At 46.5% G+C, this 18303-nt stretch overlaps 1 protein-coding gene across 3 annotated transcripts in view; it reads left to right on the forward strand.

Annotated features, from left to right (window-relative positions):
* LNX2 (ligand of numb-protein X 2) overlaps positions 1 to 18303 on the forward strand; it is a 90168-nt gene that overhangs the window by 15367 nt on the left and 56498 nt on the right. For 2 of the 3 annotated variants that reach the window (XM_061564019.1, XM_061564018.1), the window contains one exon: positions 9556 to 10468. In XM_061564019.1, the coding sequence (XP_061420003.1) occupies positions 10158 to 10468 (311 nt within the window). In that variant the 5' untranslated portion in view covers positions 9556 to 10157. Of the gene's footprint in view, positions 1 to 8162; positions 8264 to 9555; positions 10469 to 18303 lie in introns of all 3 variants that reach the window. The other variant, XM_061564017.1, reaches the window with a different exon arrangement.

Here is an 18303-nt window from a genome sequence, read left to right on the forward strand (position 1 = left end):
TTTAAAAACTGCACGCTGAATAGCTGCGCTTGTATTAACCGCAATGCGTGAACCGTCCACTTCACAATGTATTTTCGATTTCAAGCTTTCGTGACTGCAGGGATTCATCTTCTTGGTTCTTTCGGTAAAGTCACGTAGAAGGGAAGTAATACAATAATAAAAATAAAACATAATAAAATAATAGTAGTAGGTTTTTACCCTTTTAAACTGGTACAAAACTGACACCTTTATTTCTTTTGTACCAGTTTAAAAGGGTAAAAACCTACTACTATATTTTGCCACTGGTAAAAGAGATCTCATAGTATAATAAAACAATTCTCACGACGTTTCGGCCACAACGCAAGCAGCCGTCCTCAGGTGAAGACCAGGTCTGTCGGGGAGACAGCGTTCAGACGCTGTCTCCCCGACGTTCAGACGCTGTCTCCCCGACAGACCTGGTCTTCACCTGAGGACGGCTGCTTGCGTTGTGGCCGAAACGTCGTGAGAATTATTTTATTATGTTTATTCACAATGTATGTCGAAGATCCCATTACGTCATTCGACAGAGTAGGCCAACGGTCCAAACCTGCCAGGTAAAAAAAAAACACATCACCCACGAATTATGAAAATGACGCTACAAATTGCACTAATCGCCCCCTACTGGCATACAAATGCCCACTTGTAGGCCAGCGCTGAGTCACCTTGTACCGCACTAGACTAGTTGCCACTTTGGGATGAGCCGTGATGTGAGTTAATGAGGCATTTAAGTGCCCTGTATATGCAAACATGATTATTCCGAATATCATCATCACTACTTCAGCTGGATTCACGACTCGGGTGACGAGTCACAGTCACTACTCAATCCATATCCATACGAGAGAAGACCAGGGGGAGGGTGCGGCCAAAGAAAATACGATTTCTACTCAGGACGCAGCGCTCCTCACGGAGCTTGAATTTGGTAGGTCAAGGGTCATATGTCAAATGTGGTCATGTGATGTTGCAGATTTCTGTGTAGAGTTGCGCTGTATGAATGGGGTTGCAATGTATTTATTCTAGATTTGAAGCTTTCGTGACTGCAAGGATTCATACTCTTAGGTTTATTCGGTAAAGTCACGTAGGTAAGAATAATAAAAATAATAGAAATAATAAAATAATAAAATGATAAATCACGACGTTTCGGAGGCAACACAAGTCTCCGTCATCAGGTGGGACCGTGTTGCCTCTGAAACGTCGTGATTTATATTTTATTTCTTTATTATTTCTATTATTATTTCTATTTTTATAATTTATTCTTACCCACGTGACTTTACCGAAAAATACCTAAGAGTACGCAATGTATTTATTTTCTTTTATTTACATTTTCCAAGCACGACAACAGAGCCGGGGGGGGGGGGTGGGTACATAGGTAACACGAAATCGGTGGACGCGTGAGCATACTCCGCCGCATTCCCCGCAGGGCCGTTATCTAGTAAATTAGAAGATGCGTTTGCAAAGGGGACGGGCCAGCGGAGGGAAGGACAACGTGGAAAAGCGCAAGGGGGGAGAAGAGTCAGGAGGCGGGTGGTCTGGCCGAGATTCGCGTGGCCGAGGGTAAAGTCACGCCGAGAGGGCATCCACAAAGTCATCGCCGTACGCGACGACGAATCTCGAAACGCCGCAAGCGAGCGACGCACAGCCATGCGCCGGTTTATGTCGGGGATGCGTTGCTGAAAGGCGCGGCGACGAATCTCGAAACGGCGTCAATCAAAGGCCGTTCATAGGGTAGCGGTGGGAGGAGGAGGGGGTTGAGGCGACGGATACACACCTTTGCTTGCCACGTTGACCAATCCGTACTTGTATTTAAGGGCTGGTCTTTTGGAATTTTTCTCACTTGATGCAGTGATTTTAGCTGTGACGGTCCCACCTGATGATGGAGACTTGTGTTGCCTCCGAAACGTCGTGATTTTTTTTATTTTATTTAACTTTTAATTTTATTTTTACCTACGTGACTTTACCGAAAAAACATAAGAGTATGAATCCTTGCAGTCACGAAAGCTTCAAATCTAGAATCAATCCGTACTCGCCAGGGTTGTGAAGTATGGTCCAATAATGACTCCCCCCCCCCTCCTCGCCCCTTTTCTGACCTGGCAAAGTGTTGGGGAGGCTCTGAACCAGCAGTGCATTGGCAACAGAAAAAACATTGCAAAAAAGACACAAATTCTCATTGGGATTGATAGCCCACTTAGATATATTTTTAGGTGAAACTTTTAAATTATTAACACATCCTCAAACAACTTGTTCATTTGGTCTATGTGCTATGAAGAAAATCCATTGCTCAAAATGTTACCTATTATCTTGTTTTTTCCCGTGAATGTGTTTTTGTAATTTATGCTTATGCGCCACTGTCCAATGCAGCATCACGATAAAAAAAAACATAAGGTTTCTTTTCAGCCGGGTTATAACGTTATTGTTACTGTTACAGATTAAAATGCATTCAATTGCTCGTGCAAACCTTTGTAATTCAAAATATTCATAATTGCCAAATTTAATATTTATTGTTTCATACGTTATGCAAATACAACCAATCTATCCTCGCGATAGTAATCGCCCGCGCTTCATTTTTCTGCCAAGTGCTGCGGAGAAAGAAAGAAAGAAAAAAACATAACCCCCAAACAAAAATAAAACACTGACATGGTTCTGTGATCACAGCCGCTGCTCTGGCTTTTTTTTAGGCCGCTGATTAATTTCCTTGAAGCTAATCTGTTTTGATTTCGCTGCGGAAAGATTTGCTGTACATTCGACTTGCGCGGCGAGGGAATGGTCTTGCCTAGGGGGGGGGGGGGGGGCTCGCACTCATTCTCTCTCAAGCGTCCAAGGTTCACAAGTGTGACCCCTAATCTCTGTCCTGCTGATAATGCGCTGCAGACACAGGAGAGTAAAAGCACACACACGCACCACAGTCAGTTTGCTTTGCCCACGTTAAGAATATCCACAGTTGCGTTTTCGTGCAGCCCCGTTTGTGTGTGAAGACCGAATCTAACCGCCTGGCATTGAGCAATATTCCCTCCACCAAATGGCAAGGGCGCGCCAAAAGCTCCTACACAGCTTTATCTTGAGAAATGTTTCCTGTGCAGGTTATTAAGTGCTATTGCTGGAAGTACCATAGAGGTGGGTGGTGACACGGTGGTTAGTGCACTGTGCTGTCAACTCGCCAACCAGGGTTTGATATAACAGTGGCAAGGGATATTCGAATTGATCTGCTGTACCTTGTACTGCCCAGTGCGGTGAAGTATAGTCAACCCGCCATTACGGGCATGGCGTGAAGAGGCACCGATTTTGCAGAGGATTGGCGTCAAAAGGCTGTACGATGCTGCGGTCAATATTAACCACGAACGATGCGACACAACACGTGTCATAGAATCATCCGCATCCATCGTCTAGGCGTTACATGCGGAGGCCTTTTGCAGACTGGGACAAGGCACAGGAGAGCAATTGACATTCCTAAACGAGCACTGCTTTGTTTTGGTCAGAATATAAGATTAGTTCAGCCAAAGCTGAGCGCGACATTTATTTACCAGCCGCACAAATAAGCTCTAATTATATAAAATCCCACCAGTACATCATGGGGGGCGGGGGGGGGGAGGCGGGGGGGGGGGGTCGGGGCGTAAGTTGCAAATATTTGGTCCTGTACCAAAAGGTAAAACGAACGCATCCACTCACAACGGAACACGTTAACGAGCGTCAGACTCCTCGGAATTATCCTTGAAATCCATGGAAGCAGGTGAGGAGGCCGGGTGGTTCAGAGGTCGGAGGTCAGAGCGCTGATCCAGCTCCGCTGAGATCCTGTGTTCGAATCTGGGCAGCAGCAGCAGCGGCGGCGGCGGCAGCCTGCCATGAAAGCAAGTGCCCAGCTAACGCAGCGGGTGGATGGTGCTGCCCACTCACCAATGACTGCGCCAAAAAAAACACCGAACTCACGTTGAATGAGTTATTTAACCTAAATTGGTTAAATTCCAGCTCTGATCAAATGTTGGTTTCATCGTCAACGGGACAGCCAAGCTCACGGCAGAGTGTGTGGCAAAGTGCGCCCCCAGCTGTGTAAGGGTTCAATTGGCCACGTGAAGAGTGTCTTTGGGTGATGCCCTGTGAAAAATCGGTCTTACGCATGGGGCGCACCGATCTGTTAGAATTATGAATGGATTGTTTGCACCGTGATATAATGCTGATAGCACGATTTGAATCATCTCTGGGAAAAGAACAAATAAAAAAGAGATTTAAATTAATGGAAGCATTGTGACTTTACGGATGTTTTTCCCCTTGTGCGGTATATCTGCAGGCTGTGTCCATAACGGCTAGATAAAAGCTTGACAATCTTTGAAAATATTCAAGTGAGCAGGGATGTGGATGTATAAATAATTTATACAACGTATCACCAAAAAATACGTAAATAGGAAAATATACTTCAAACAAAAAAAAGATACAAACAGTGCTAGATTTATGAGCTACTCTGTAAGAAACTAGATAATGTAAAGAGAATGGGCCTTCATAGATTATCCACTGTCCTGTGTCTGCCTTATCCCCCAATTGGTCCCACGTCTCTCATCTTTGAATCCACAATGTGTTTCAAGGTATTCCTTTGCTCATTCTGCACACGCATGCGAGGCACCTCAAAAACAGCCACAGCTGTTCTATACCCGTAAATATAAATTCAGCCTTTGTGTTTTCTATTGGATTTATTTATGCAACGTTTTTTTTTATTCACGCATTTCCAAAGAGCCGCTTCGTGCTCCAACAACAAATATGCGCACCGCACCGTGCACAAGCGGCTGCTCTGCATCCGTTATACCCAGGACACTCTCCGCTTTAAGTACCCCATGCATATTTGAGATGGGACACGGGTTCGTTTGAACGAACGAACGAACGAACGAAGGAGCGAACGAGCGAGCGAGCGATAAGTTGAGCCCCCTAGGACGTGATATGCGGGATTTGTGGCACCGCGATTTTACGAGTGGGTGCCTCCGCCCGCTATCCATGGCCCAAGACAAATTTCGACGCATCTCCTCGCCGGTGCAGTTGCCGGGGAACCGTCTCATCCCGTTACGCTCCGCGGAGTGTGCGCCCGCGAGCGTTTGGGAGCCGCCGGCGCTGCCCACCACACACTGTACTCCTGCCCACCGCGTTCTGCACCGGCCAATTTGTCAATGCCACGTGGCTTCGTAACCCCCGCATAATTGATTTCGTTTCTGCGTTTGTGTGTTTTAACGCACGTGACGGACTCCAGGAAGCAGTCTTTAATTGGATGTGCTGCGGTGCGCTAAAGAACACAGATATGTAATTAAAGCGTGCTGCAAGTTTAACCATTTTTTATATATACAAAAAATTGGTGAAGCCAGAGCATTGAAGGGGGAAGTCAAACAGATTTTCACTTCGGCCATGAGGGAATGATCGCATGACATGTCTGGCATAGCTGCTCCGAAATATTCGTGTGGGAGGAAAACTCTGCATCCATACATTGCAGGGGAGTTGCAGTAATTAAGTGCAGTGAGGTGGAGAAGGAAAAATGGGCGTTTTCAAATTCCTCGGCTTGAAGGGCAATAAACCACAGAGATTCCACGAATAAATCGGTCCAGTTTATGGTTAGGGTCACCAATCTGCCCCCCCCCCCCCTCCTGAGCAGCTCATCTTATTACGTGAACAACTCCATAGACAGAGGTTTAGAAATTACAAAGATGTCCTGTCCTGGGTTCAGATCCAAAAAACATGACTTCTGTACTATAGCAGTCTCCTTTGTCTTCTCCTCCTCCTTATTTAATCCGATTTTGGTGACGAGAAACAATTCTACCATTTTACTGAAAGGTAGTTGAGGCGTCGTGTCAGCAGTGGCTTAGTGGATGGCTGTGATGGTGCCTCCCTGGTGTTTGGGAATCGGGCATCGAGTCGTTGTACGTTCCACAGTCTGTTCTGGGTGACCACAGTCGCACGCTGGAACATTTGTTTTACTTTGAATGTGTGCATCTGCTGCCATGATTTTTGTAAGTATTTATGTATGTATATCGAAGTTCTTTCGCACTGTACGTAGCCAACCGTGCGAATCGGAGGTGCGGGGGAAGGACAACAAACTAAACACAAAACGCAGTCCTAAAATTGCTTTTTTATATCTAAATTTAAAAGTGCATAGCTCCAGTGGTTTCCTAAAATTGGAAGGGGAGAATTCCAGACGGCCGCAAAAGCGCATTTGAAAGCGCGCGATGCAGTGACCGCCTTTGTTCCATGGCCAGCAGCCAAAAGCTGCTACCATGGTTTGTGCAGTGGATGCGATTTGGAGTTGTGGCCCAGAAGCTTCGCGAAGGGCCGAAAGCCAAGGGGACGTTTTGCGGTGTTTGTCTGTGACTCCTTACGAACTCCATTCGGCTTTTCAAGCATCGTCATCATCATCGGTGTTGAAGTGGCAATTGTTGAAAGTTAAGCGCATGGGTCCAAAAGGGCTTACGCGGCTGCAAGCGTTGGTGGAGAGGGATGTTATTGAGATCCTGGAGGATGGGGCGATGTACGTTTTCCACAATTTTCTGGACTTCCTCTCCAGTTTCCAGCCAGTGACATCAGGAAACTAAGCCATTGTTGGCAGAAATGCGTGACACTGGCTGGAAACTACATAGGAAGGACAAACATCTGTGCTGAGTTTTGCTGATGGCTTTGTGGTCAGGGGAAAACATTTTTTGACTTCCCACTCATATGCGGTACAAACATCGAGTGATATATGTTTGCATATATCACTCGATGCCAAACAACTTTCAAGTGTTTTTGTGTAACCAGGTGAGCACTCAAGGGAGCAGGATGAGCCTGCTTTGCTAGAGTGACCTTTGTCACCAACATGACGAAAATATGTATATAAATAAAAACAAATGTACAGCATGAAGCAAATAGAAATCTGCGCAAAAACAACCGTGTCGTAATGGCCAAATTGATAAGAATAGGTTTTACCATTTCTGGCAATAAAACAGGTGTTGAGATGTTACAACACCAACATGAAACATTTTGCAAGGATTCATCTTCTTGATTCTTTCGGTAAAGTCACGTAGAAGGGAAATAATAAAATAATACAAATAAAACATAATAAAATACAACTCTCACGACGTTTCGGCCACAACGCAAGCAGCCGTCCTCAGGTGAAGAACAGGTCTGTCGGAAAGACAGCGTCTGAATGAACACCACCAAGCTTGGCCGAAACGTCGTGAGAATTGTATTTTATTACGTTTCATTTCATTATTTTATTATTTCCCTTCTACGTGACTTTACCGAAAGAACCAAGAAGATGAATCCCTGCAGTCACAAAAGCTTTAAATCGAAATTTTGCAAGGAGTCATGTCTGCATTAACCACAAATACTTGACGTGAACATGCAAATAAAAAAACACGCTCTGGTAGTATATGATGCATTGTCTACACCAGAGACAGACTTCTTTAGAGCCTCGTCTCAAACGGTGTTAGACCAGAGGACGCCAAAAGGCGAAAAACACAAAGACAATTCCACTCTCAGGCCATTGAGAGCTCGGGGTGAGCTGGCCAGATTTGCTTGCAAAAGTTGGTTTGCGTGGCAAGCGGTATTGGGCACATCACCATCGCATGCCGCAAACCCAAGTGTTTAATATTCTTGGGTTTTTTCGGTAAATTCACGTAGGTAAAAAAAAATTAAATTAATAAAAGTAAAATAAAATTAAAACAAAAATATATATATATTTTTAAATAAAAGTAAAATAAAATATTTTTATTTATTTTTTATTTTACTTTTATTAATTTAAAATTTTTGCCTCCATGACTTTACCGAAAAAACCCAAGAATATGAATCCTTGCAGTCACGAAAGCTTCAAATCTAGAACCAAATGTTTCAATTCGCCGGGGTCGATACTGATGCACCACAGATGCACTATGTGACATGTTTACAGCCATTGTCATTAAGCACCCTTAACACCCATTACTGCCACGCTGGAGAGCTCGTGAGCTTTTCACTTTGGGACATTGGCTGCACGTGATGCACGAGGTGTCTGTGCTTGAACATCTTAGGTCTCTCTTGCAGGGATTGACAACTATTAATAACGTTCGGGTCCAGCATTGGTTCGATCATCTTACCCCAGTTATCTACTCTCTCCCCTTCAATCTCTCACCCCCTCTCTTTTCTCTTTGCTCCACTCCTCTTCCCTGCTTTAGATCTCAGCCGGGATTTGTTTTAGGTCCATTCGTCTTCGCCCGACGCGGCGACCCTTGGACCCCTGGTTTCATTCGCGTGCTCGTTTTGGTCGAACAAAAATGTGAGGAAAATACAAAAAAATGGGAAAAGATCCCTGAAAATCGCACCTGCGTGACACACAGACAAAAGACACACACACACACACCACACACACGCGCGCACAAACACACACACGCGCACTTATAATCCATCTGCCAGCCTGCGGTTTTATCCAACTCCCGCGACGCACCTACGGGAGCTTGCGCCTTCAACAAACGGAGTTGGCGCTTGGGGGAAGGAGGAGAAGGGGAAGGGATGTGGCTGGGAAGACAGAGTGGTGGCCGAAACAGAGGGATCGGCTGAGCGGACAGAGAGAGGGAGACAGCGGGGCACCGGGGGGAGCTCCGGTGGAGGACGGGGAAGACGGGGGCGGAGGTGGTGGCGGAGGTGGACTTACAGGGGAGAGCGGTTACGTTGAGGAGGTGGTGGTGGAGGTGGTGGACTCACAGGGGGGAGCGGTTACGTTGAAGAGGTGGTGGTGGAGGTTGTGGCGAAGGTGGACTTACAGGGGGGAGCAGTTACGTTGAGGAGGTGGTGGTGGAGGTGGTGGCGGGGGTAGACTTACAGGGGGGAGCAGTTACGTTGAGGAGGTGGGGACACGTGCCGAGGTTGCTGCGTGGGGTTGAGTGGGTGGCTGAAAGATTTGTCAGAGTGGTTTTTTGTTTTACTTTGGAGCGATGGAACGTCAGCTCACCTTCTGCAGTTTGCATCTTTCTTAATTACCGGCAGGCGAGTTAATAACCACACACAGGCGGAGGCTTTGAAGCGAGAACATCTGCTGGCTGCTGCTGCTCTGTCTCCCTTTGCATTCTGTTTGCTGAATCTTTTCACACGTCTGCTTTTTTTTGGGCAATTTGCATGCCATTTCTTGTAATTAATGTGAAACACGTTTCAGCTACGTAAAAAAAAAACATATTGCATGTTTTCTCGCAAATATATATTGTTGTTAGGTATTGAAACACCTACTATTATTAACGATACATTGTGTGATGGTGCGTCATTCGGGCCACTGGTTTAAAAACATCAAGGTGCGAACGTTTATTTTCGCGTTGTAGAATTTCACAAAAGAGACAGGGTTTAAACATTGACGTAACTATTTTCTGTTTTTTTCACCGATTCCCGAATACAAAACAATGAACGCGACTAAAATATTAAAGACACGAGCAGTGCATTCATGAAACTTGTTGTATTAAAGCACCGCATAGTAACCACGTGAAAGTGTAATAGATGTGTCTTTTGTATATATAAAGCACTAATGGAAAGTAAATAAAGCAATTTTAAACAAATTCATACTATCTGCTTTTTGTTTCACAGGTCTGGATTGGGATTAAATAATTCAGAATGAAGACAAATTAATCTGGAAGCTTGCGTGAAATATTGCCCACAAGTATGGGAATGTGCGCGTTCGTGACTTTTCCTGCGCCACCAATCTCAATTCGTTTATAAATAATGTAACGCATCCGGCAAATGCGAACAAAAAGTTTGCATTATGTAGCGACCCAAAGTCATATATTTATGATCAAAACAACACGAGATTTCAGCGAGGTTCGACCTCAAAATGCATTTTGATGAGCTACCATTATTTATAATCTTCAGCGAGATATAAAAAAAAACATTGTCATCACAAATGTACATATATTACTCGACTTTTGAGAGCCCAGTTTAGCGGCATCGATTTCCCAACATGAGGCCGCCGAACAACCGCGGCAACGTTGAAGATGTGCGTGCAACGATCCCTCTCTTAGAGACGTAACTTTTCTGGACAAGCCCCGCACATCGCCCCCAGTTTCCAATCTCACCTCCGTGCGATGCAATAAGCGCGTAAACAATCACATCGCTGACTGACGACGACGACGAAGACGACGCCAGCAACAACAACGCGAGAGAGAAACGCGCGCACGCTTAAGAAGGCCAAGATGATCGCGGCATCGCACGCCGACATCCTGCCCTCCGGTTCGATCCCCTCTGTGGGGGAAGTGTCGCTCGGCACGACCTCTCCGGCGACAGCGGCCGTGCCAACGCCGCCGCCGCCGCCGCTCGCGCTGTGCCCCGACTGCGGGCAGCTGCACTCGGCGGCCGAGGGTCACGTGTACGACTACCGGCAAGAGGTGGACGACGACCTCACGTGCCACATCTGCCTGCAGCCGCTCGTGTCGCCCACCGACACGCCGTGCGGACACACGTACTGCGCCCGCTGCCTCCGAGGGTTCTTGCTCGCCACCAGCAGGTGAGTGGTCGGGCCCCTGGTGGGGGAGAGGGGTTGGGGGGGGCAAGGGAAAGCCTCTTACCCTGCTGCCCCTCGCCACCCCTCCACACCATTGCTTTAAGTGATTTGTTTACCTCTCCTATAATTCTAGATTTGAAGCTTTCCTGACTGCAAGGATTCATATTCTTAGGTTTTTTCGGTAAAGTCACGTAGGTTTAAAAATGTAAATTAATAAAAGTAAAATAAAAATAAAATAAAAATAACGACGTTTCGGAGGCAACACAAGCTTCCGTCTTCAGGTGGAACCGTCACAGCACGATAGCTGTATCAAGTAAAGAACTTACTTGGAACCGTCACAGCACGATAGCTGTATCAAGTAAGAGAGATTCCTTGTATATATACATTTTAATTAAAAAAATTTCCTACGTGACTTTACCGAAAAAACCTAAGAATATACCTCTCCTATAGTTTGCACTCATATCGTGCGTTTGTATTGTCTGTGATCGTAACGTCTGTCGAAAAAAGCTTTATAGCTCGGCGGATTCCTCCAGTGTAAATAGATATTCTGATTTCGCTTGGAGTTCACTCCCCACCCACGCAGCCGTCCGTGCTGCCAGGTTCCTGCCCCCACCACTGCTCATGTCCAGGCTCAAGCCTGTCCTTCGCTTAGAAACCTCCCAAGGTGCGGTGGTCTCAAACTGTTAAGCTTTTCAACTGAACCCTAACGTTCTCAATATTTATAATGAAACCATTCACAGTATTTTTTGTTCATGGTAAATGTAAATAAAATTTAGTTTTGGGTCTCAGGTTGGGAGGGGGTGGCTTGCCCCATCACCCCCCCCCCCCCACATCTCCCTCCTGGGATCTGCCACTGCTTCCTTTTCACCTTGGCCTATGACTGCCTCTCGTACATATGCCGGCACTGTACAATACGCATCTTCGTCATTGTTTCTCTCACAGCCTCTCGTCACGTTTCGTTGCTGTACGAATCCACGTTGTATTGTAATTGCATTATCAGCTTTCTGAATTTCATCCCATGCAACGTGGAGCAGATTCAAATGTCTCTCATTTTGTGATGTAAAGTGTTTGGATGACCACACTGTTGAGAGTCACAAAGCACAATAGTGGTGCTGCTTGTCCACTTTTGCAAAAAAAAACATAAAACTGTAAACAATGTATTGATCCATACAACCTCACTAAGAGGTCAGAGCCCCGAGCTGTTAGCACTGAGCTGTTCGATTTTATCGTAGGCATCAATGACTGGCAAAAAAAAACCCATCATTAAAATTAGGTTTTTCATGTAATTTCCAGCTCTGATAATTCCCCCACAAAAATATATTGTATCGTCATTTAGTGAACATTAATCACTAATCAAGTTCAAGTTTCATTTATTAGGTATAGCCCTGTGAGCCATTCGGCTCTTGAATCGGGTGCAACCGCAACAAACAAAAAAGAAAAACATGAACAAAAAAAATCTTAAAGTGATATGGAGGGTGGGTGAGTGCTGCCTCTTAGTGTGTATAATAAGCCACTTGACTGGATCTCAGAAGTAGCTCGGTAGTGTCCGCTTCTGCGGACTGTTTGACAACATGACGGGTTGTATGTATGTTGAACTTCTTTTGCACTTTAACGTAGTCAACCGTAGCAATTAGGGTTGGCTACGGTTGGGATGAAATGGGAGGGAAGAGACAATACAACAACAAACAGAAGGGAAACAGCTCACTCTGAGTCGGTATTGCTTTTCATGATGGTTATGAATTGTGGGACGTTTGCTAATTTAATTACATGGCAGGAAACGTGAGCATCCAGAGAAAGCCCTCTCATGCGTTGTTGTTGCTGTTGTTGAGAAAGCTCTCCCAACACTCAAATGTCTGTACGTACGGATTGACAAATGCTTAAAAATGCCTTTTAACTGGACATGCCACAAAGCCCTGATCAGTGGAACATGTCCCTCTTTGATGAAAATCAAAGAACAAAATTAAAACACAAAAAAACGATGTCAAAGTAAATACCATTCCCGTTACAACCTCAATCCTCTCAGTGCCTCCCCGGGGCCGATAATGACCACGTCGCAACCGGTAGTCTACACCATTGAGGCTGCATTTACGCCCAAGGGAGACGCGGACAAAAGTCAAACTACCAGTTGTCGTTCGGGCTGCGTGCCGCGGGTCAAGACTCGAACCTGGTCTGCCGGGATCGTGGCACAACAGCCGAGCTGATACACGAAGCAGCAACGCCACTGCTGTAGTCTTGCGTGACCCGTACAAATGAAACACAGAGCAGATGGCTTTGTCTCCCAGAGTGTGATGATGATGATGGTGATTTCCCACAATGAGAAAAGCTTCCAAAGCAGTGGACGGCTCCACTCGGGGTGGAACAACGATGCATCGAATGTTCGATATCGATTCTTTAAGCTCTCGATTATCAAACAGTGAAAGTGATTTCATTCTTAGGTGAGCATTGAGGTGATGCTCATTTCCTATTCAGAGACTTAAGCCTTGTGGCTGAAATTCCACATTCCTATGGCGGGGGCGAGTGTCTCCATAAAACAACCACTGTTGAATTCCTCACAAAGTGGTCATCAATTTATCAACCCTGCAGGGATGATGAGCTGAAAATCAACGCCTAACCAGGATTTGAACTCCCAACCTTCTGTTTGCGAGATGTTCTGTCCTCAACTGAGCCGGCTGGCTCACAACACGTGCACCGAATTGCATAATACGTTTTGCTTTGTTATTCACGTAAGGTTTATACATTATTCTATTTTATACATTATCAAAAATGTATCACGTGTTAAAAAATGTATGCCTTTAGTTTAGTTTTATAATTGAATCCATTTACAGATTAAATTTGCGTGGATAAAAAAATCAAATAAATGGATTAGTAAACAATGCATTTTATTTAAGGAGCAATAAAAATGCAGATCGCTGGAAAATTGTCATTAAAAATATATGCAATTCATTTTACATGGAGCGACCTTCCAGAATTTTCTAAAGCGTGCAAATAATTCATTCTAGAATGAGAATGGATTGTGACTTTGCAAGGCCGTGAGAGAGATGGTGAAGGCACGGTGGAAGCCTTCATCCAGCAGTGGATGGACTATGACTGCTGATCATGATACGTTGTATGTAAGAGGTTGACATCAGTTTAACACGTAAGCTTTCCTGACTAATATCATCCATAATAGAGGTGTTTTGGGTTAGATCGCGTAAATATAAATGGTTCGTTAAACCCGCCACCACCCGACACAGCCAATTAGTAAGGTTTGTCACGTAAACAGAACGTGACATTTACAATTGTAAATGTTGTGGATTTGCTCTCCAACGCACCGGCGTGCTGTACTAGTAACGAATTGGCCACGTTCTGTTTACGTGACAAACCTTACTAATTAGCTGTGTCGGGTGGTGGCGGGTTTAACGACGCATTTATATTTACGCGACCTTTCCCCAAAAAAAACATAGGATGGAGGTTAACATCACCCCTCTGCAGCCATGAGAGGCAGTACAATTCGCCGCAATGTAAAGCGTAAAACTACTCCCGAGTAATCGAGACGATGTATAACATTGCTGTGGTGGGGGGCGTTAAGTGACTCCGCCCCTAGTTTCTAAACTAATGAAGAAAAAATGTTCTTGATTATTTCCACCTCCCCAACCCCCCCATCCCATTAACGTTGTCAATACTGCACAATTAGACCATTAAGCGGGCCAATGATCAGATCCGTCGCTGCATTAGTGCTGCGGAACGGTCGGAGGATAATCGCACGGAGGCCGTTTTCGCAACCCAGGGACGCTCCACGAAACTCCGCCGCTAAATGGTCCCGTTGGTGGCTCCCTCCGGGAGTGACACAAAACCCCGAGATGTTCCATGTCAGTATCCAGGCTACAAGATCACTGAGCGAATTTTTTTTCTTTTTTACCGAAGGGAATAGAAACCGAATAATAACCTCGACTTAGCCTTTAAAATATTTTTTTAATATAAATCTTCCCACCTTCTCATTTTCTCCTTCAACCCCTTCAGAAAAGTCCCTCTGAGCTGTTAACAGTGAATAGGGGGCAAAGCGGTGGAAGAGGGGGGTGTGGGGGGCCATGCAGGGGTGGGGGGGGGGGTGAGGACACTGGGTTACGAGTGTGGGAGGCTCTGCGGCGGGAGTTTAAGGGCGGAGAGGGGAGCCGAGCTGAAACGGAAGGTGGTGAATCAAAAGCTGGAGGGGTGAAAGTGGAGTGAGCCACAAAGACAGGCACGAGACTCGAGAGGCCACGGTGGCCAATGAGAAGCCCATGCACAACGTTAATGAGCACCGGGAGAGAATGGATACGGGGAGTGAAGCCGGCGCTTCTTAAGACAGCCAACTCTCGGCTCCTGGAGCAGGAAACAAGCGTGGGGGGAGAGCGATTGCAACTTGCGCACGGTCAAATCCGCATCCGGGAGCTGTTGGCGCCCTAAACGGTCAGCACACTTGCAATCTGCCGGTTGGCGATTCGAGCCCGGCTCCTGGGAGCTGCAGTCAAGACAAGGGGGGTAAATTCCCGGGGTCACACCTCTCCCCCACCTCTGTCCACACAGCAGCATGAGTTCGTGCCCGTACGGTTCGTCGATTGGCCTGGGTCGCACGTGGTGGCACAGAGGGTGGGCACTCCCGCCTTCTCCAACGCGTCTGGTCAATGTTGAGTCGGAGGCCCTTCTGCCAGAAGTGGCGTGAGCACAGCAATTGCAGGATTGCACTTTTAACATTTTCATCTGTTAATAGTCCACACATTTGCCTGCTGCTACTGCTGCTGCTCTTGAGACGTTTTGTAGGTTTCAGTAAATGCTTGGGAAAGTGTCCATCTGCTTAGCAACTGTGCTTCATCACACACCACTGCATTCTCTCGTGCACATAAACACAGAAAAAGATGCCCCATATAGCTATTAACGAATTGTTAGGGCTAGTGCTATTCGCGGGCACCTATAAAGGCCAGCACTGGCACACGAGGGGGTGGGTAGCACCACGCCCAGCTGCCTTTGTCTTCCCATTGGTGATGTTTATCACACAGCACCAGGTACTCATTTGAGGCTAAGTCTACCTATGGAAGGCCCAGGACCTGGTTCACATGTATGCCACTGTTATTCGTCGCGAGCAGGAATATAATTTAGGTGGGAGGGTTCGTAGTGCAGCGCGCTGACCGCTACACTAGCCCCACTCCATTCCACCAACGTTTCGCAAATCATTTTAGATCACCTCTCCAAGCCAAGAAAATGTACAAGGTTGAGGTTATGTTCAGTGCTCGCACCCAGATTAGCCTTAAGGTAATTCATTAACTGACACAGCCGGTGAAAATTGGCCGGCTAGGAAGAATGTCCTTAATGCAGTCAAAGCAGGAGAGTGATAACAAAAAAAAAAGAATTAACTGCGAAGGCTCATTCAGAAAATCACTAGAGCAGCAATTGTGTTTTGGCCACACGAGGCAAAAAACACGAAACCTCCAATACGCTTAAACATATTCATTCTTTTTGAAATAATAAGCATACAAATAATAATACAGCCCTCTAATCACATTTCTTCTTAGCGTGAGAACATTTCATATCTCACTTAAGTTTTCTTAGGTTAATGCCACCAACAATAATCACTGCCGTCCAATTTACTTCTCGAAAATTCGTTTTTTGTTTCTTCTGAACGCTGCGTGCGTGCGTGCTCGCGTGTCTGTTGCGCATCGGCTGTTCGCCGCTAGAAATGCGAGTGCCGGTGAATTGGGGGGTAAAATGCTGGATGCTTCTTCTTGGTTCTTTCGGTAAAGTCACGTAGAAGGGAAGTAATAAAATAATAAAAATAAAACATAATAAAACAATTCTCACGACGTTTCGGCCACAACGCAAGCAGCCGTCCTCAGGTGAAGACCAGGTCTGTCGGGGAGACAGCGTCTATTTTATTATGTTTATTTTTAATTTTTTTATTATTTCCTTTCTACGTGACTTTACCCAAAGAACCAAGAAGATGAATCCCTGCAGTCACGAAATCTTTAAATCGAAATTTAATGCTGGATGCTTATTCTTCAACAAGAAGGGGGTCCCACCATCTGTCCAAACGATGAGAAAACTGGTGAAGTAGTAAAAAAAAAAGCAAGCGGCGGCTGATTATTAATGAGTTACCCGCACCGAATGCGTTGCTTGTCGAAGTGGAGCGGTAATTAAATGAGCAGCTTTCATCGTTAATGGCTCAAAATATCGCAGCGCCCGATTTTGCCGTGCAAATTCGCACGCTCTCACTTTTGCTCTCAACGCTGGTTGGGGATAAAGCCAAGGCTCTCACAGAGCCTGCTGCTCGTTTGCTCTCTCTCTCTCCCTACGTTCGCCTGTTATAATTATTCGTAATTAGTAATTAGTAATAATAATGAGCATGCGATGGAAAAAAAATTCTCCACTTGAGCGCATTTGTACAATAATGAAAATCCCCCACTTGTATTTTTTTTGGCCGCAATTAATTCGCGAGCAATGAGTGCGGACAACACTTAGTATTGCAGCATCGCAACGGTCCGGAGCGATCTTCGTAATTTGTAAAACATGCCTCGGAGGGAAAAGAAACTAATTACTGGTGCAAATGTCACAGAAAATGATTGCAGTTAATGGGTGTGCTGGGGGCGGGGGGGGTTTGCACGGCAGGCATCTTCTGACAGCGTGAAACTCTCACGGAGAAATTGTGTCGCGCCGTTTCATTAGTGGCCCAACGTGTAGGCTGAACCGTTCGCGAGTTTGCGTCCCCTTGGTTGGTGTTTCTTGTTTTGTTTTATCCCCCCGCCCCCCCCCCCTATTGTAATTAAAGTGAAGACATTTGTTGAAGCTCTCCTGTTTGAAGATGCGACACGGGTCACGTGTGCACCGTTTTCTTTCAGATATCTAATTACTGTACGAGGCTTATTATGAACTTCCGTGGCGATGGTGAATCACAACAGTGTTTTTGCAGACACACGCACAACGTGGACGCATTTAAGAGGCGGTCAGAGCAGAAGATGACCGGCATGGCAGGGAGGAGGGGCGTTCCTCCGGCAGCAGATTGACATGGGGCTGTAAACGACGAATATTGTTCCTGTCGATGTTCACGCGCTCATTCGCCGCACGCACACTCGCCCCCGATGCCGAAGCACACCCTGTGTTTGTGGAGCACGGTGATGCGCCACATCGCGTCAGATCGCCGAGATGAGCAGCGTCGAACCGCTGGGTGGGTGACGGCCACCCACAAGCAACAGGTGCTACAGGTGCTGTGGGCAGCGCAGGGAATTTCAATCTTCCGCAGTCACCCCCCACCCCTCCATCACCAAGTCGTACTCACCAGTGTGGTGAAGCATGGCCAAATATCCCTCCTGTCCCGCAATGCGTCGGGAGGCCCTCGTTCAGCAGGGGATGGACATAGCGGGCTGTACGAGTTCGTGGTGAGTGATTATCAGCAGCGTTGCCGTCCGTCAGCGAGGCTGGAAACGTTCGTGTCGGCTCAGTGTTATTTTAACGAGGCCGGTAGCGGAGAATTTGTTTGCAATTTGTTCGCGCACGTGTCCTGCGGTTTACGTGCAAGAGCCTCTCAAACTAAAACACCCCACCCCACCCCACCCCACCCCACCCCACCCCACCCCACCCCACCCCACCCCACCCCACCCCACCCCACCCCACCCCACCCCACCCCACCCCACCCCACCCCACCCCACCCCACCCCACCCCACCCCACCCCACCCCACCCCACCCCACCCCACCCCACCCCACCCGCCTCCACGCGCCCCCAGACATTTCGCCGTGTGAATGCTCTTTCAGTTGCTTGTTTTTCTTCCGATTATTATTTGTGCGCCGATCAATGCGTGCGAACAAAAATATCTCGTGGTAAAACAGGGTTG

Source organism: Lethenteron reissneri, chromosome 32 (genome assembly GCF_015708825.2).
Source record: "Lethenteron reissneri isolate LAM-NWPU_2019-01 chromosome 32, ASM1570882v1, whole genome shotgun sequence".
NCBI classification, from domain to species: Eukaryota; Metazoa; Chordata; class Hyperoartia; order Petromyzontiformes; family Petromyzontidae; genus Lethenteron; species Lethenteron reissneri.